Raw genomic sequence first — 15451 nt, 5'->3', positions numbered from 1 at the left:
AAAAATAGCATCGCCATCAAAATTAGCAAGGCTCAAGGTGAGCTATCAAGCACAAGCATGCCAATCTCCAGCATGGCTCATCGACAGCGCTTTGATTATTTTAGTAGAGTATTCCAACAATATCACATAATTTTGTATGCATTTAATTTTTAGAAAAAAATGGCCCCGAGGACAGATCGGATTGCAACCCTCTTGATGCTAATTGGTTGCTGCTCAGCCTTTTATGAGACGACCACATCTCGTTATTTGACTGTATCTGACCAGGGGTACGACTACGACGACTACGAACTAACTCTTCATGGTTAGTTTCATTTCTCTCCATCGTGGTAGCGATACAAATCTACTGTGCGTCCTACATGCAATATATTGCATTCAGCACGTTGTTCACTATATACAGTACACAGCTGATTGCATTCAGCTTGCACCTTTTTGCCTGCGGTGCAGTCTCTGCTGCACTCCATGCACATTGCATTCAGCACAAATTATTGTATGCAGTACATTCTTCATAGTATTCAGTACACATCATATTTAGTACAGTAAGCATCATACTGCATGCACTACATTCCTTATGGTACTCAGTTCACACCGTATTGAGTACAGTGAACACCTTATTGTGTGCAGTACATTCCTTACGGTCGGTATTACATACATTGTATGAATATGATGCTTTTTTGAATCCTGCTCGTTAGCATTAAACCAAGATGAGCCAATTCAAGAAAAACTTGTGACAACTACAACTGAGCCTTTTCGTCTCATGAAAGCGTTTCAACCTTAATAAGGAAATCCTATAAGAGCAAGCGATATATAGTGACATCTGATGTCATCTTTGTTGATCGGTCTGGACAAATGGAATGCAGCACTGTCTTGTATATTATACTAGCCAAATGCTTGGTGTTGCACGGGTATTAAAAACAGCTTATAAACAGTGGTAGGTAATGTAGTTGCCATCGGTTAGTTTAAGTTAGTATACGTATTGCTAAACTTATTAATAAAAACTGTGATAGCAAGCTTTAGTGACGTTGCGCATAATGCAGAGTCACTATGCGTATTGTAACCCAAATGATGACTATCTGCTTCATATAACTATTGTATCCCATGCAGCCTAATAGGTTAGCTTGTCACCTTGTGAATGGGAGGTTCTGAGATCAACTTTTCTGCTATGCGAATTTTTCATTGCTAGATTTAATCGCCATAGCTGGACATACGGTGTACAAAAACAACAAACAGTGAGATTTATATTTAGACTAGCGGAATACCCAGCATTGCACGAATAATAAAATAATTACCTAATAAATTTGAGTAACTTATCTGGAAAGCTAAACCTGTACTAAAATTATAGCCGGGTTTTGGGCCAGTTTAATCGTTACGCGTAATGATCAACAGTGCTAGTTATTAATCCCAAGCAAGTGCTTTAGGAGTGAGTATCAAGTTTGCTGCCTTTAGATCTGGAGGCCCCGAGATCAAATCTAGTGCAGTGCGGTTTTTTCATTGCTAGACTTTAATTGCTGTAACTGGACACACGGTTTAACAAAAAGACAGACGCTGAGGTTAATATAGATTTATAATTTCTCAAAATTACTTTATTTTTTATTATTGGAATTCAGTTTACCATCCTGCCGCTTACTCTGGTATCTATTCAATGCTTAGTGAATAAAACTATGCATATATTTGCTGCAGATCTGAGGTCAGAGCTGAGGGACGCTGTGCATGAAATGGTAGTTGGTGGTCGACCAAACAATTGTCCGAAGGGAATGGTGAGCAGCTCATCAAGCCATCTCATATAGTTTTGCATTATTTTTAACTAGCAGAAACACTCAGTGTTTTCTAGAGCTGAGCAACAGGCAAATGTTGGTCTCCTGCACCATCGGATGAGCTCTCAGGTTATTAGCAGTAAAAATCAATAACGTGCGGAGACCATACTTCTATTGTCCTTGAACAATGGCGCTCCTCGGTTACATTCGATTGTTTCATAATATTTCTTGTTGCCTCACGACACCGCAGACCAAGTGTTTTTCAAGCCTTGTGGATCAATATTACTCATTGATTCTTTACTGAAGGTTTTTCATCGCTGGTAGATTGAAATGGAAAAGTTTTCACTTTCATTTCCACCTTTGTTAGTGTCATTATACTGACAAGCTTTTGTTTCTTAACAGCGCAATAGTGACAATGACTTGTTATGAGTTATTGACCTTTTATAAAGGCTTTGTAGTTTTAGCTTTAAATTGATAACATATAGTCCTGCTTCTCTGTAACCAGTCGAGATTGGTTAGACATTAATCATTGTATGTGGACCTCTGTAATGATGTCTCGACAGTCTAATAAAGGTTGACAGTCATTTATATATAGAGACATCATGCAGAGGCCAACACCAGCTATCAGTTGTTGTTACAGCAAGCTTAATGGTACAAGAAGTGGGCGGGTGCAAATGTTTGTCAGCCTGATCTTGGAGGCTTGTGAAAAACCGGCTGGATATAAGGAACTTTAATAACTTTGTCCAGATAATTTGGTATAACAGTGCCTGTATTGTTCCCACTTCTTCACTCTGTGGCATATGCCAAACCAATGTGTTTCCCTTCTTTTTGGTCTTTTACCATGCAAGTCTTCCTAAAACAAACAAAATGCCCCTTCTTGGAGTGGTTATGTTGTGGCGTTTTAGGGCTATATTTTACTCTTCTCTGTGACATCAACTTCTGTGTTTTTTTCCAATGACTAAGAATGAAATTCTGATAGGTCTAACACCAATGAAAATACCTTTTATTCTTACCTTTCGTATGGCAGCTATTCTTATACACAGTAATAATATGTTGGCTATAGGCATACTGCTTATCAGCAAGTAAGTGTACTTCTGTAAAGTGTAGAAATCCTGGGCAATCTGCAACAAGCCCCATACGCACCGCACTAGGAGAGGCTGCTAATCTCATGCTAAATAGGCGAGAGAGGGCAATAGCTACATTCTGTCCAGAGAACAGGGTACAGTTTTTTTGGGGTGCTTATTGTCTCCTCGTTGCTGTTCAGCTGACATTTATCATAATGTTCACATGTTTAAGAAAGAAAGATTTTCTTCTCAGTTTGCTGTTCAAGCTTGAGCTCTTTCTTGCATTGCGTGTTCTTCCACAGTTTTGATAACTTAGTTTGCTATCGAGGTATTGGCTCATTTTTATAGATGCGTCAAGTGCAGGTAAATGATCTCTATCAACTGTTAACCTTTTGTCATGCCAACCATGTTCTGCTTCAGCCATATTATGGCAAACACTGAATTTTGTTTTTCCTCGAACAAATTTAGCTGAGCAAGTCTGAAGTGTTAACTTAGTTACCAAAGATATGTAGAGATTTGCTCGTAGTGGCTCTATATGACATCACATGGGTTGAGCTGACAACTCCCACACTATAACTAGTTTGTGTTATTTATTCGCACTTGTACAGCTGTTGGAGCTTGTGGTCTCTTCCTTGTTATGTTATAGTTCCTCCAAAACTCTTCTGCTATATCAAACAACTCAACAATTTAACCCATTGTTTACCGCATACAATTTATATCTGTTCACCACAGATCTATTGCGTTAAAGCACGCAAGTGTATACCCGCTGTATGCGACATGGCTAGACAAACAACAGTTGATCTCCCTTACAAAATTACTCCTACTATTCTTAGCAAAGCTGTGGATCACACGCTAGATTTGAAGCACTTGCCTTATGATGATCTCTGTCCAACCAACATGGTATAGCACTACCTGTTCTCATCTGTCTGAACCAGATTATGAGTATAGTAACCTCCATGCTGGTTGTGCTGCTGTCTTTTGTTTGTACTCAAAATCTGGACGTGTCTTTTGGTAGTCTGCATGCACGTACTCAACTTGATTGGAAAGATGTTATCTATTGCCATTCTCTTGTGGGTTTCTTCGTTCGTCTTTAAAGTTGTCTTCTCTTCAATTCTGGACAGCTCTATTCATTCAGACTGATTGTAGTAACAAATCTTTGTACAGCTCTACGTTATATCTTTCCATCAATTCTATAACAGTTGAAGATTGATTCGCTTAAGGCTTTGCATTGACAGCAATACTGGTTTGCGAATTGCCAATGTCTTTTTGCCGAATAATTGTCTACTGATCTATGTCTATGAAAAGTTTTTTCTGGTGTTGCATCAACATATCGATTCTTTTCTGTTTCATTGATATTCATTTGACAACCCAGCAATATACTGTTATTTCAAATCACCTGTATTTATATTTAGCATCGTTTCTTTCACAGACTTTTTGCATGAGCTCGTCGCGTTGCGTCCAAGATCTCTGTACGCATGAGTATCGCTCCTTGAAAGCAGATGTAAAACGTACACTTGCTGCTTTAATGTATAGAAGGAGTCAGAAAAAGGAACCTTGTTCAGCTGGCATGGTATATTCACTGTTGTCAACTTGTGCCTTTCAAAAGCCTTCTATGTACTCTCACTCTTGTTTCAACTCTAAGCATGAATAGAATCTATTTTTTATGGTAAGACAACTCTTGGGTGAGACCATTTGAGGGTGCTTTGAATTATCACTATTTAGTTGGCCCAGTAGTCTGATAATTGATTACTGTTTCGCTCATCTTGTTTTAATGTTCTCTGTTTGTTGCTTGAGATCTTATTTGACCAGCAGGGCATACAGTTCATAATTTCCTATAGCTAAACCCCCTGTATGTCTTTGCCCCGTACTTCAGAAAAAACTGCCTCTATGATTTAGTGTGTTTACTTCTTCTGAGTATTTATATAATGTTAGTTTGTCATCTTGAATGAAATATAGTATGTCATGACAACTTTTTGCCTTTTGCCAATTTGACCAATATGTCTCTTTCTATAACAATATTCTTTGCAGAGCCTTTGTTTAAATTATCACGGCAATGTTGAGGTTTACTAAATTCAAGTGCACGTAGTTGTGATACGATGTGCGACTGGTTTAAAGTTTTCACTGTATGATTTAGACATTCTGTCTAGATAACTGATGTATGAATTTAAGGCTTCAAGCATTTTGTCTAGCAATAACCAAAACTATTAATTTAAGTCTTTCACTGTATGCTTCAGAAATTTTGTCTGTCTGGGCAGTAACTAGTTGTATTAATCTAAGGCTTTCACTGTATGCTTCAGACATTTTGTCTGGAAAACAACCAATGTGTCAAGACATACTGCAATAGTGTGAAGGATGGAGATGGCAGCATGATTCGTGACAATTTGAAAGATACTCTTCAGCAAACTATTGAGAAATTGATTACTAAAAAAACTGCGAGTCAAGATTTTTGCCCCCGTGGAATGGTACAGCTTGTCTGTTGTATCGTCTGTTGTAATCGTCTGTTGTAATCGTCTGTTGTAATTCTCTGTTGTAATCGTCTGTTGTAGTCATCTGTTGTAATCGTCTGTTGTAATCGTCTTTTTTAATTGTCTGTTGTAGTCGTCTGTTATAATCGTCTGTTGTAATCGTCTGTTGTAATCGTCTTTTGTAATTGTCTGTTGTAGTCGTCTGTTATAATCGTCTGTTGTAATCGTCTGTTGTAATGGTCTGTTGTAATGGTCTGTTGTATCATCTGTTATAATCGTCTGTTGTAATCGTCTGTTGTAGTAGTCTGTTGTAATTGTCTGTTGTAATCGCCTGTTGTAATCGCCTGTTGTAATCGTCTGTTCTTGTTGCTATCTCTGCTCACAGTCAAGTAGTTGTGCTGCTTATTGCCATTTTTCATATGTGTCTTATTTATCAGGTGTGAGCGTTTCTCTACTAACAGTATCAAACGATCTGTTAGAACATTGCTTCATTCGGTCATGGAACATGTTGGTGCTTTTATTGAAATAGATATTACAGGCTTTGATTTCAATGAATAAGTTGAAGGCGTTTGTTGTATATACCGGTAACAGACGTTTTGTGTGGAGACCCATAAGTGCGTCAGACTGCAGTGCAAGTCAACTGCTAAAGATAGCGGGGTACCTCACGACACGCTCAGAACTCAACTTGAGAGAACTGTCAACAGACTTATGGAGAGAAAGATGGACAAGCGTGATGCTTGTCCACTTGGAATGGTACAGAGTGTCTGTTGTATCGTCTGTTGTAATCGTCTGTTGTAATCGTCTGTTGTAATCGTCTGTTGTAATCGCCTGTTGTAATCATCTGTTGTGGTCATCTGTTATAATCGTCTGTTGTGGTCATCTGTTGTAATCGTCTGTTGTAATTGTCTGTTGCAATCGCCTGTTGTAGTCGTCTGTTGTAATCGTCTTTTTTAGTCATCTGTTATAATCGTCTGTTGTGGTTGTCTGTTGTAATCGTCTGTTGTAATCGTCTGTTGTAATCGTCTGTTGTAATCGTCTGTTGTAATGGTCTGTTGTATCATCTGTTATAATCGTCTGTTGTGGTCGTCTGTTGTAATCGTCTGTTGTAATCGTCTGTTGTAGTCGTCTGTTGTAATCGTCCTTTGTAGTCATCTATTATAATCGTCTGTTGTGGTCGTCTGTTGCAATCGTCTGTTGTAATTGCCTGTTGTAATCGTCTGTTGTAATCGTCTGTTGTAATGGTCTGTTGTATCATCTGTTATAATCGTCTGTTGTAATCGTCTGTTGTAGTAGTCTGTTGTAATTGTCTGTTGTAATCGTCTGTTGTAATCGCCTGTTGTAATCGTTTGTTGTAATCGTCTGTTCTTGTTGCTATCTCTGCTCACAGTCAAGTAGTTGTGCTGCTTATTTTCATTTTTCAAATGTGTCTTATTTATCAGGTGTGAGCGTTTCTCTACTAACAGTATCAAACGATCTGTTAGAACATTGCTTCATTCGGTCATGGAACATGTTGGTGCTTTTATTGAATTGGGTATTACAGGCTTTGATTTCAATGAATAAGTTGAAGGCGTTTGTTGTATATACCGGTAACAGACGTTTTGTGTGGAGACCCATAAGTGCGTCAGACTGCAGTGCAAGTCAACTGCTAAAGATAGCGGGGTACCTCGCCACAGGCTCAGAACTCAACTTGAGAGAACTGTCAACAGACTTATGGGGAGAAAGATGGACAAGCGTGATGCTTGTCCACTTGGAATGGTACAGAGTATCTGTTGTGACTGTGTGTTTTCTTTTTTGGCTCTTCCGGCATCATCTGTTGTTATTGTGGAGGTTTTTCTTAGTGGAATGTTGGGAGTTGCACTCTAAACTCAGTGCACCTAATGGAGGTATAACTGCTGATGGTGTCACAGCAGTCCAGACTTCATGTGATAAATCAGTAGCCTATGTTTTTGTCGTAAAACACTTTATGTTGTCTCAATTTTTAACAGGATTCCAATGAGGTGTTAGGCGTGTTTACTTTGAAGTATTCTTGCTCTTCAAGCTATAGATGTGTTTTCTAATGTTATCTATTCCTATGTTATCCATACTTTTGCATAGGCTTTCCTCTCAAGGTAATCTTTCTTACTACTAAATGTGTGACTTCTACAAGTTTTTGTTTGCAGCAAACCTCCTACAATATAGTGATATCACACAGAGCCTTATCAGGCTTGAAACAGGGTTTATATAGTTAGTAATTTATGAGTTTTGTTAAATATAAGTTGTCTTTTAGGTCTTCTGCCTCTACAGTTTTCAGTGTGTGAGGATCGATTGTAAAGAGGACGAAAACTATGGCAACTATGACAACTATGGACCCACACGTAAGGCTTTTATTTGTAGCCCGTATAAGGTAATATCATATTATGATGGAGGCAGCATCATAATAATACTGCCATAGGTTTTTGGCATGCTCCCTGCTGTACATGACATCATCTATCTGTGTCCATGACTATCTGCATGGCCTGAGATCATGTGTATCAGAACCACTAAACTTGTGCTGAATTTTTGCTACCTGTGCTTTAACCTAATTTAATAAGTTGTTTATTTTTTAAATATATCATCAAACCGTTATGTGAACGTCATGGCACTCTATTTTTTTAACCCTTTCCCTATAGTGGCGCTTTATTAGAGGTTTAAATAAAAGTTTTACGGTACTTGAGAAGGTTAGCTAAAGTCATTAGGATTGTTTGCTTATAGTACCGGAGTCATATCTATTTTTATTTGGGCAATTACTGTACTTAAGTCTAGCTTGTAATCCTATGACTAAAACATATGGCACACAACTCTTTTACAGTGGAAGATATCAGCAGGGAGCTTGAGCACAAAGTTAATAGCTTCTTTGGTTCTCAGACTGATGAGAACGTCTGTGGTGAAGGGCTGGTCAGTATATTGAGAATGTTATAAAATTGCTTTATAAAATACTGTAATATTTAAAAAAGGATTCAATAGTCTTTAGGTTTATTAGTAATGTCATCCCTCTGATAATTGATGATAAACTTGCTATTGCCGATCATTTTAATAAGAGACCGCTGCATTAGAGGCATTGAGAGTGATATGCTGTTCAGGAAGGGCGTGTAGTGTATCGCAATGATTGTATTGAAATGACGTTGATATTTAATAAAAAATAGAATACTATATAATACGTAAAATATATATAATTAACAATGAAGCTGATAATCGTTCTTTAACTAACAAATCGTTAAAGATTGAACAATCACTCTAAAATAAAGCTATGTGACTTCAATCTAGTTTCTGGAAATAATATTTTGCCAAAGGTTTCCAATATAAAGAACATTTCATATTCAGGTAACTGATAATAGAAAAGGGCCATGGGCTAGTCAAGTATTCCATTAGGAAACTCTTTGGTTGATATGATAATCCTGCTTATTTCAATGGACTATTGTGTGCATAGTATAGATTTGTGTTGCTGGCTAACCTTGGATGTCTATGCTCAGGTTTACTGCACCAGTTGGGACGCCTGTGTGTCGCCTAGCTGCAGTCGAACCATTGATAACTACGGCGAATGCCCTGATCTTGCCGATGTCGGAATCTGTTCGATAGAACAGGAGTGTTTGAGTGACTCGGAGGGCTGTGAAGGAAATGACAAGTGCTGTCCTAATTCTTGTGGCGGTTCGTCTTGCGTTTCTCCAGAAATCAGTAAGTGATTAATGACTCATTTACATTTGGAATAAATTAAAATTTGAGCCACTTTGTGCGTCTTTGTGTTTCTACTGTCTTATAAAGGCACAACTTTCTATGCGGTTTATCTCTTGATCAACGTAGTATAATTTTAGCCAAAATTTAATGTTGCGATTTTTAATAGTCTTAAATAGTGGAACCTCTTCTTACAAAATTAATTCGTGCTGGAAACTGTTTCGTAAGTAGAAAATATTGTAAGTAGAAACGCATTGTGTCATGTTATTTTCCTAATCCATGTCGAGCCTCGCAAAACTCCGACATAATATTTGTATAAAATTATAAACACATGTACATTGATTAAAACTAGTTACAAACGGGCGTTAAAATCATATTAGAGCGGTCAGAGGAGGTGGGTGCGGTATTGTTAGAGGAGGTGGGTGTGGTATTGTTAGAGGGTGTGGGTGTGGTATTGTTAGAGGAGGTGGGTGTGGTATTGTTAGAGAAGGTGGGTGTGGTATTGTTAGAGGAGGTGGGTGTAGTATTGTTTTATTTGTTTTGTTTTGCGCAAAATAGATGTTCTAAGAACACAAGTAGAGAGATTTATTCACTTCAGCTCGAACTAAAAAACACATAACTAAACAAACAACTAACTAAACCGACTAAAAGTCTAACGAAACAAAAGCAGTACAAGAAAACACATGACTAAAGTTTCTAGAAAAGATAGCTATCCTCTTATGTATGTGGTTTATAATAACTCCAAATTATACAACGATTAAAACAAAACCCTTTGGCTATAGATTTTGTTAGGAAATGAAATCGAGTGAGACATGTTGTACATCGTACCCATGGGATGCAAAGGGGCCATAATATAAAATGAACAAATGTGTCAAAAACAAGTCATAACATAATTTTTACCAAAAAACGTGTTGTAACTTTTATACATGTATATCACATGTAGAGTCTTTTGTAAGTGAGGTTCCACTGTACACTGGTCCTTAGGCTATACATCTTGCATACCAATGTTATCTTCAGGTTATGAGCTTTTTAGCAAGTAACAAAATGTCACTGCACTTTATCTGTGCTAATCAGAGCTCAATGATACCTTTTGAAAGGAGGAGCGTGTGAATTATGTTTATTAGAAGGACATGTACTAAATTTTTTTTAATATGTTAGGTATGTTATAGAGTTACGATACAAATCTCAGAATGCTCTGTCAAACCATACGCAAATCTTGGGGGTTTGTACTTGCAACAGTTTGATCTTACAACTTAGAATAACATTTTTTTATGTTTTCTATAGCCTTGGTCTCTCTTTTCTTCAGTCCTGCCTGATCCGGGAGAGGAAGGTTATGAAAAGGAACCATACAAAGTGACAGCCTACCTAGCGAGTCTTGATCCTGAGCCTATTAGGATGACTGGTGGTCAGGGCATATTTGGAAATGATGCTCCAAACAGGCTCAAATTCTATGTGAGCACAGCTTCCGCAGGCTGCAGTTGGAAGAAGGTAGAGAGTGAAGAGATGATACAAGATGCTGATGGTAAGAATGTGGTTCGACTTTGGAATGGTCACCAAAGTCCCAATATAAAAAGTGCTAATTCATTTTTTGTCATAAAAGGTAGTCGGAGAAGCTAAGTTTAGCCTAGCTTCTTTTTTCGAATTGTATGAACATCTTGGTTGGTGAGCAGTTGTGATGGCTTCAGCTAACTTTATGATTTTTTCTGCTCAAATACCAATTACCATACCTACAGCAATGGTAATCTTACCTACAGCAATGGTTATCTTACCTACAGCAATGGTAATTTTACCTACAGCAATGGTTATCTTACCTACAGCAATGGTAATTTTACCTACAGCAATGGTAATCTTACCTACAGCAATGGTAATCTTACCTACAGCAATGGTTATCTTATCTACAGCAATGGTAATCTTACCTACAGCAATGGTAATCTTACCTACAGCAATAGTAATCTTACCTACAGCAATGGTTATCATACCTACAGCAATGTAATCTTACCTACAGCAATGGTAATCTTACCTACAGCAATGGTAATCATACCTACAGCAATGGTAATCATACCTACAGCAATGGTTATCATACCTACAGCAACAGTAATCATACCTACAGCAATGTAATATTACCTACATCAATGGTAATCTTACCTACAGCAATGGTTATCTTACCTACAGCAATGGTAATTTTACCTACAGCAATGGTTATCATACCTACAGCAAGGGTAATCTCTACAGCAAGGGTAATCTTACCTACAGCAATGGTTATCATACCTACAGCAAGGGTAATCTCTACAGCAAGGGTAATCATACCTACAGCAATGGTAATCATACCTACAGCAATGGTAATCTTACCTACATCAATGGTAATCTTACCTACAGCAATGGTAATCATACCTACAGCAATGTAATCTTACCTACAGCAATGGTAATCATACCTATAGCAATGGTAATCTTCAGTGGGAATGATAGTGATGTTTGATGAGGTCTACGTTATATTTTAGGTGGCTCCGAAGTGATTAGAAAGTGGACAGCTATTACTGAAGGTGAAGTGTTGGATATTGGTACCCCTATAGCCTCTATGCCTTCTGACATCAGTTTTCATGGGCTCACCAAGGTCATAGTTAATGACGTTGAAGGTAACTATGGCATAAAATTTCTCAAAATATATTTCCCGTATTAATGCACTGTATTTTTCGGACTAAAAGTTGCGGTTTTTTCATCGTTCTGGTCCGGGGTGCGCTTTATACTCCGGGGCGACTTATACGTGAAATTATTGACTCAATATATCTATAATATAATTTAAGGTTCTACTGTATTATAGGCTAATACAGTAAAGTGCAGTAATACTAAGATAACAGAGCTACAACTAGATAAGTACAACTATTTTTTATAACTCATATGATATATACTAGTTGTGATATATACTAGTATGATATATACTAGCTATGGAAGAAAATCTATATATATAAGGGATTATATAAATAATCATCAATATATAAATATAATCGGTGAGCAGTAAAAAAAAAAGTTGGAGTTGGTGAGAAACTTATAAGGAGCTGACAAAAGGTGGAGGCTACTCTTATTGAAACAAAGAAAACATAAATGTCAATCATGGACTCAAACACCCTTAGGGTGCCCGATTCTCCTACCTCCGATATCAGTGTACTTGAAAAGTAACGCTGTTAAGATTTCATTGAATGTTAATTATAGGTTTTCTAGACTGACAGATGGTTTTGGTGAATTTCTTAGCATGTTATTTAAGCTATACTTATTAGAATAGTCATCTAGCATAATAGTTATTTAGTCTGTTGTCGCCTTCATTATATTATTAAATTGTTCGTCGATTAAATTTTAAATGACATGTCTGTTCTTGGTGTTCAATTTTATCAAGTAGATTTCCTCAAAAAATGCAAATAATACTCTAGATTGATTACAGTCCAGAAAATGTGGTATATGAATATATATAGTGAGTAAACTTTCAAATCATAGCCAAGAGTATGAGAATACCCTTTCACTAAATAAAATGAACTAAAAGTCAAGAACAAAATGTTATATGGTTGGGATTACTCTGTGCACGAACCGCCGCAGAGCAGTTTGGAATTGTGGGACACGTGATAAAGAAAACACGTAAAACTATATTGGAGGTTGATTGACTGTATGAAGGTCAAGGACTGTATGAACTGATGTGACAGCTGCTTGTTGGTATTGCTAACAAAGCTAGTTGGCCTTGACCTCATTGTTGCATTGCCTTACAGGAAATAAGAACTACACCCTAGCGGTCATAATTCTCCCTGCCAACCTCCCGCCAAACATCTCACTCTTAGCCAACTACAGCACTAATATTGTGCTACGAGAGGATGAACTAGTGGTCAATTTTACACTTCCTGTTAACATCAGCTCTCCCATGTCTCTCACACGAGGTATCGACATAATATACCTTCTGTATATTGTTTATTTTTTGAATTCGAAACATTTTCATTGAAGATGTGACTGGTTCGGCTTTACGTTTGAAACAGTTTCTGCGTAAGTTCTCCTGAATTTGAGTGGTGCTTTTCTGTTAGCTCAAGGTAAATTTGTTAGTGTGTCAGTCAACTCATTCTTAAATCATACCCGGACACTGCAAAGTGTGAAATTTAAATGGCATTTATGATATCGTTCGTTTTAAGAATTCCTTTTTGTGGAGTTATTCTCTTCTTTTGGGCCCTCAAACTGTCAATAGACAACTCCACAAATATTGTAAAGCTTCACAAAGTAAAAACTATCTAGCTATTGCGTTGCAGTCCTTTTAATTGAGGTAAATGAACTAATATTGCAGTCAAGATGTCTACAGAAGATATGATTGGTGTACAGATGAGTGACAAGGGAAACGAGATATATGAGGGCTACAAGAAGCGTATGGAAGATTTGCGCAAAAATGTAGCAGGATCCCTGGGAGTTCATGTTAAACTGCGCAACGTACAAAAAGAGTTTGGAACAATCAGTCTGCTGTCTAATTCTTCTACACTCGGTGAGTGGAGAAGTGCGGATTGCTTGCCAAGCCTTGTGCACTGCTCTTCAGCTTATATTTATGTTATTATCGCTAGTGTGTAATAACTTTCTTTTGTTATTTTTGTTATCAATTATTTTTCTTATGATGTTATTATTGTTATGTTGATATCATTGCTATGGTATAGATTCTATGGTGGTATCATTTTATGGGATGGATATTATTTATGTTATTTATTTTAGTGCGCTATTGTTGTGGCTTTAATATGTTGATGTTTTTATTATTATGATAAAAATACTAAAATCTAAATTTACATGTATAATTATAGATGTCTATTATTACAGACATTGATTAGCCTACCGACATATAGCGGCACTCTTCGCTAAAACCACTGTGGTATAGCTGCTTGGCTATTCACTGTGCAATACTTTCAGAGAGCTGCTCTTTGCAAAGATTTACCTCTGGGACCTGATATTTGCTATGCTATACCTCAGAGAGCTAGTATTTGCTATGTTATACCTCAGAGAGCTGCTATTTGCTATGATATATCCCAGAGAGCTGGCTATTTGCTATGCTATACTTAAAAGGGCCAAAATTTGCTCTGATATACTTTAGAGATCGGCAATGTGTAATAGAAAGAACTTGGTCTTACACATTTGACTATTTTCAAATAGGAGTCAAATTGTACAGCTTTTCTTTGAGAGTTGTTTGCTCCTAGTCATGACGAGACAGCGTCTCAGTATACTCATAACCACTGGTGTCATATTTCAGATAAGAAGGATACAGCGATAAGTTTAAAATCAGGAGGTTATGGACTGCCTATTATCAACTATGAACCCAAAAAAGATTTCACCGGAACCTTCTCTTTGGCTTTGTTTGCTTGGAGCGGCTCTCTTCCAGCCAAGGCAAAAGATTTGTCTAAAGAAAATGTCACCTTTAACATAGAGGTAGATATATTCACAAGCATTTTTGCCAGTAGATGGATTTATTTTGATCGTATATGATCTAATACGTATCTCTGCTGAGTCAACATCGTCTAAGGAATGTCACAATATTTTTGATTTCTTTGTGATATCTCCAATCTCTGGCAGCATGCTGCTATAACTTAAAACTCATAAGGTAGAGGAAAAAACTCCCAATATCATTATATCAAAATTGATTGTGATATACATGTATTTCTAATAGAATGGCGTAGTCTTGTTATATAGTCTGTCTATCGTACATGTAGCTATATGTGGACCTTGTGCGATCGATCATATATGATTCACCTACTCACCTTTAGATCATCAATGTAAACGACGCTCCAAAACTGCCCGAGTCAGGTCTCGACGATCTACAATTTTCTCCTCGGAAAATGTGGACTCAACTACTGGTGCCTCTCGACTTGGATACCAATGAGGGAATCTTGATATCTGAAATAGTGTCTAAGTTCTTTACTGACCCTGATGGAGGAAAGCTCGGTCTGTGCTTCCTGCGTGCTGCAGACAGCGGTGAGTGATAGTGGCGAGGTTGCTTGTGTGGTCAACTGGTCATGTCATATGTACTAGTAGCTAGTGATAGTAATGAGTAGATGTGTAGTCAACTAGTTGTGTCATATATACTAGTAGCTAGTGATAGTGATGAGTAGATGTGTAGTCAACTAGTTGTGTCATATATACTAGTAGCTAGTGATAGTGTTGAGTAGATGTGTAGTCAACTAGTCATGTCATATATAATAGTAGCTAGTGATAGTCGTGAGTAGATGTGTAGTCAACTAGTCATGTCATATATACTAGTAGCTAGTAATAGTGGTGAGTAGATGTGTAGTCAACTAGTCATATCATAGATACTAGTAGCTAGTAATAGTGGTGAGTAGATGTGTAGTCAGTTAGTCGTGTCATGTATACTAGTAGCTAGTGATAGTGGTGAGTAGATGTGTAGTCAACTAGTCATGTCATATATCAAAGTTGTTAGCGGTGAATGTGCTACTTTTCATTTACCATAAAATGCGAAAATAGTGGA

The 15451-nt window shown here is 37.4% G+C and overlaps 1 protein-coding gene across 1 annotated transcript in view; it reads left to right on the top strand.

The window, feature by feature from the left end:
• The first annotated feature begins 159 nt into the window (after positions 1–159).
• The window catches only part of LOC137394044 (uncharacterized), a 45604-nt gene continuing 30312 nt past the window's right edge, over positions 160–15451 (top strand). The window contains exons 1-13 of the mRNA XM_068080761.1: positions 160–301; positions 1678–1754; positions 3548–3715; positions 5113–5277; positions 7547–7634; positions 8108–8193; positions 8769–8970; positions 10274–10489; positions 11466–11600; positions 12720–12884; positions 13280–13471; positions 14222–14397; positions 14733–14940. Coding sequence (XP_067936862.1) covers positions 160–301; positions 1678–1754; positions 3548–3715; positions 5113–5277; positions 7547–7634; positions 8108–8193; positions 8769–8970; positions 10274–10489; positions 11466–11600; positions 12720–12884; positions 13280–13471; positions 14222–14397; positions 14733–14940 — 2020 coding nt within the window. The remainder of the gene's footprint in view (positions 302–1677; positions 1755–3547; positions 3716–5112; positions 5278–7546; positions 7635–8107; positions 8194–8768; positions 8971–10273; positions 10490–11465; positions 11601–12719; positions 12885–13279; positions 13472–14221; positions 14398–14732; positions 14941–15451) is intronic.

This window comes from Watersipora subatra, chromosome 4, assembly GCF_963576615.1.
Source record: "Watersipora subatra chromosome 4, tzWatSuba1.1, whole genome shotgun sequence".
NCBI lineage: Eukaryota > Metazoa > Bryozoa > Gymnolaemata > Cheilostomatida > Watersiporidae > Watersipora > Watersipora subatra.
The sequence above is the reverse complement of the archived record's forward strand: the minus strand, read 5'-3'. Positions and strand labels throughout refer to the sequence as shown.